Source organism: Euphorbia lathyris, chromosome 9 (genome assembly GCF_963576675.1).
Source record: "Euphorbia lathyris chromosome 9, ddEupLath1.1, whole genome shotgun sequence".
In the NCBI taxonomy this organism is placed as follows: domain Eukaryota; kingdom Viridiplantae; phylum Streptophyta; class Magnoliopsida; order Malpighiales; family Euphorbiaceae; genus Euphorbia; species Euphorbia lathyris.
Window position 1 is genome coordinate 68,522,469 of NC_088918.1, and position 4,405 is coordinate 68,526,873.

General features: G+C 32.5%; 1 protein-coding gene across 2 annotated transcripts; it reads left to right on the plus strand.

Moving 5' to 3' along the window:
* Positions 1–496: 496 nt before the first annotated feature.
* Positions 497–3,867, plus strand: LOC136207473 (O-fucosyltransferase 23). Of its 2 annotated transcripts, XR_010676630.1 has the most exons (3): positions 497–977; positions 1,165–2,620; positions 3,591–3,867. XR_010676630.1 is itself a non-coding variant. In XM_065998725.1 (2 exons), exon 2 carries the CDS (start codon positions 1,271–1,273, stop codon positions 2,564–2,566), a length of 1,296 nt encoding a protein of 431 aa, XP_065854797.1. In that variant the 5' UTR covers positions 497–977; positions 1,165–1,270; the 3' UTR covers positions 2,567–2,763. The 2 variants fall into 2 exon arrangements, 1 of the variants encoding a protein (XP_065854797.1); XM_065998725.1 differs by lacking the exon at positions 3,591–3,867 and having other exon boundaries at positions 1,165–2,763.
* Positions 3,868–4,405: the final 538 nt, after the last annotated feature.

The window sequence follows — 4,405 nt, forward strand, 5'->3', positions numbered from 1 at the left end:
AAAATTGACTTTTCCATCCTATTAAAATCGCAGGAGCTTGTCTCACCTCCTTATACCACCCTCTATTGGGTATAGGATTTGAATGATAAGATGTTTATCCCTCATGTGTCTCACTCTTCTATCTCCCAAACAAACACGAGATAACTTATCTCGTGTTTTTTTATCCCTATCCCACCTTCCATATCCTTCCTTCTAACAAACATCTCGTAATATTATATAAACTTAATTAAAAATTTCATGCAGTTTAGAGTCAAATACTAAACATTCTTTCAAAAAGCTAAAAATGAATGCCTTGAATCCGTTAACGTATATTAATATTAATTATAGAAATTATATAGAATAACGGTACACTAACCCAACTTGTGACCATGCTATAGGTAAAGTAGATCATGCCCAATGCATGCCTTGAAGTAGGTTTGCTCTTTCCACCTGTTCAAAAAGCTCTTTTTCTTTTTTACATTTGTCTTGTTTATCATCACCATTATTATTATTTTATATTTATTTTCCTGGTTTTGTGATTGTGACAAAATTATTATATCATTCTGATCAAATCCTCGAAATTTCTATCATCTCCGAAGTCCTTTTCCTTCCAATTGTACTTTCTTTTCGGTTTCTCTCTCATCCAATCCACCTGATTCCTTCCTCCTGTTTCTTGAATCTTTTCTTTTTCAAAATAATATTCTTTTTTATATAGTATTATTTTAATTTGGTTGTTTGGTTGGCATGAACATGATGATCATCGTCATAATTGGTTGGCTTCGTTTTGGTTCAAGAGAATCAAATCCTTTCCTCATTCCAGTTCATTCATAAAATCAATTTTCTTATTCACAAACAAACAAAATTTCAATTTCAATTCCTATTTTCTCTTCTTTTTTTGGGTTTTCAGAATTCCAATTCCTATTGAGAAACAAACAAACAAACACAATTTCAATTCCTATTTGGATTGGTTTGAACTGCCAGGGATTCAGATTTTCAAGGTGAGACTTCTTATGCAACTCTGTTTTTGTTTCTTCTTGAAAATTGGACCTGTAATGGAGGATCGCTATTAAAATAAATATTATCACCGCTTTCTAGATTGACATGCATGTTTGTTTTTCATATGAAGTTTTGTTCCTTCTTTCTTTTTGATTCTGATGGAGATTTTCCTGATTTTGTGTTTTGCAGGTTAACTGTCCAATGGAATTCCTCAGAAAAAACTTGGGTATGTGCTAATTGAATTCTGAATCTGCTGGCTACGATGTTATGATTCTTAATTCTCTTGGATTTTTAAATGGACTTATCTTCTAATTGTAAGCATCCAAGGTTTTTCTATGGAAGAAATTTGAATTCTGTAACATGTCAATGTGCTGCTGCTTTGGTTTTCATTTTGCTGTGTGTTACATTCTCTGGTTATCGTGGAATCAACAAGAACAGTTTTGATTTGATTTACACCCGTTCTTTCACATTGGATTCCGGTTTCGAAATTAGGAAGTTCTTAGAGGTTCCTCAGATAGTTTGGGGACTCAATAATCAAAAGATAGCATTTGCAAGAGCTTGTTTAACTGCTAGAATGATGAATAGAACTCTTTTAATGCCTAGTTTAAGTGCTTCATTATTCTACAAAGAAATGGATAAACTCGAGCCTATTTGGTTTGACAAGGTTTTCCAATTCGAGAGGTTTAATTCTCTCTGTAATGAGTTTGTGCAATTGGGAAGATATTCTGATCTTAGGAATCAAACTGAGGTTTATGAACTTCAGAAGGGAAGTGGAAGGAGATGGACATTAGAGAGAGATTTGGATCAATTGAGAGAATTTAGTAAGAATCCTTACGATGAATACGAGGTAATTCGAATTGTCGGTAAAAATCCATTCTTATGGCATGATCATTGGCCTGTTAAGGACTATGCTAGAGTCTTTGAATGCTTAGTTTTAGTTGAAGAGATAGCAAGTGAAGCATCTAGAGTTGTGTCAAAGATTAGAGAAGTAGGAAGCAATTCGGGCTCAGGTTCGGGTTTGGGTTCGAAACCAATGCCTTACATAGCAGTTCATATGAGAATAGAAATAGATTGGATGATTCATTGCAAGAAGTTAGAAAGGAGATTAAACATTACCCAAATTTGTAGTAGCAAAGCGGAGATTATCGAAAGGGTAGGTAACATTGCAGAGTCGAATCCGAATCCTAGAGTTGTTTATCTTGCTGTAGCGGATAGTCTCCTCGAAGATCCTTCTATACTTACGGGTTGGAAGGATGGTTTGCTTCCATTCGAGAAGAAGAAATTGGGTGTTGATGGAATTTACAAGAAGTATCCATATCTAATTCAATCAGCAATAGACTATGAAGTTTGCTTAAGGTCGGATGTATTCGTCGGTAACAGTTTTTCGACATTTTCGAGTCTCGTAGCTCTTGAGAGAACACAGAAGATGATCCGATTGGGTATGAGAAGCTCGTGCGGGACAGATGTGAGATGGCCTTCTTATGCATATAATATATTAGGGGAATCAAATGGCCCTCAGAAATGGATGACAAACATGTCCGATTCGAGTCTCGAAGCCATCAGCTACGGTTCGAATAACATCTCCTGCTGAAACATTAAGCTTGAGTGAATTCTCCCTCTGTAAAGAATGTGAAGATCAAACTAGGTACCATTTTTTATTCTTGCTTGTTTCCTGGTATAAATTTTGTTGATTACATTGATTTTTTGGTTCTTTTCTGTATCAAAAGCATTATCTAGACATGTAATGAGTTGTACAATGTATACTATACAATCTTAAAATTGTGTGTATATTTTTTTTTTTTTGTTTTCCATAGTCAGAGATCCATGAGGTGGTCGTTCTAATCCTTTTTTCTTGCCGTCATTCAAGGACACCTCCACTTTATTTTCATGCCTTTGAGACTTTTTTTATGGGAAAATTTTAAAAACTAGTCATTTATAACACAAAAGTGATCCACTTGATCAATATGTATAAGTGTTTGGAATTTTTTTTCTTTTGCATCAAAATTAAACTTCATATCAAATTCGTGCTAGAGTCTTTCGGTCTTTCAGTGGAGAAATTTTACAAGAGTAATACGTTCCGTTATGTATGCTACAACATATGAGATGATTGATATAAAGAAAAAAAAATATACATATCATATTAATTGATTCGTCGGATGTAATTTTTTTCTTTGGGTGAAGTTGTTCGTATAGCCACTAAGTTAATAGGTGCATTCCCTCTTTTTAAGTGTTATACAAAATGATTTTTTTTATTGGCCCATTTGCTTTACCCGCTGTTTGCTGCTTGATGTTACAGTTTGTTGTTTACTGTTGGAAAACGTTTTTCTAAAAAGTAGTGATTCTATGCTCTGCTTTTATAAAAAAACTACTTTTCACGTTTTTCACGTATAAAATGCAAACATGAGTTTCCTAACAAATACTTAAAACTCCCCTCTTTAAAGTGAAAAAGCAAACCCCCTTAATTTATTTTACTAAAATACATTAAGGTGGACGAGAGTCTTTTTAGTTGTAAAAGTGTTACGTATATGTGCGTTCACCATGTTGACGTGGATAACTAATTTTGTTAAATAAGGGTGTAAGTTCTCAATAAAGGATTTCTTCCACTTTTTTTGTAGGTGTGTGGTTTGATTCCATCAAATATCCTCAATTAGTGGTCTGAAAATGTGTGGTCATCCTCGACATGGAGAACTCAAATAAACTCTTAAACTCGAATTCAAGTACATTTTTTTTTTTTTGTTATGGTGTGGCTAGTAGGAGAAAAATTATACTATGTACCAAATACAAGACCAGTGTCAGTCATTCCACACTGATAATATCGTTATCATAGGGACAATGTTGGTTTCAAATATACTTAAAAAAAAATTCAAAGTAGGAAATGTGTATTTAAGTGAAGTGGTGGTCCATACAATTATGTTGATTTAATGTGATTGATTGAGTTAGGAAGGTGTAAAGCTAAAGTTAAGAAGAGTAAATGTCAATCATGAAGTACTTTAGTCTCTTTAATGTACAACTTCAAGTCCCTTAATTTGCTCATATCAACTCCTTGCTTCTTGTTTAAGCATTAAACTTAATAATTAAAGATTTGTTTCCTTTACTATCTTTTCAACAATTATTGCTTTTTTTCTATTTTTAATTATGGAAAGTTTTTTTTTAAATAATAATTATGGTACTTGTGGTCTTCCATATTAATAAAACTATAATTTTTTAATGTTAGTAAAATTAGAAAATTTTGGTATCACTGTTTAGGTTGATGATCGTAGAGGTAAAAAATAAAAGATAACTATAAAACGTTATTAATACTAAATTGATTTACTGTACATATTATATAGCAATTAAATTATTTATAATTAATTAGATCTAGTTATTCGGTTTAAAGTTATTCAAATACTCTTTAGATGAGTTTTTTCACAATCAAAGTCTAATATGTATA

What these genes read in the sequence shown, in the direction of transcription:
- LOC136207473 (XM_065998725.1), top strand. Translation starts at nt 1,271, where the DNA reads ATGGACTTATCTTCTAATTGTAAGCATCCAAGGTTTTTCTATGGAAGA.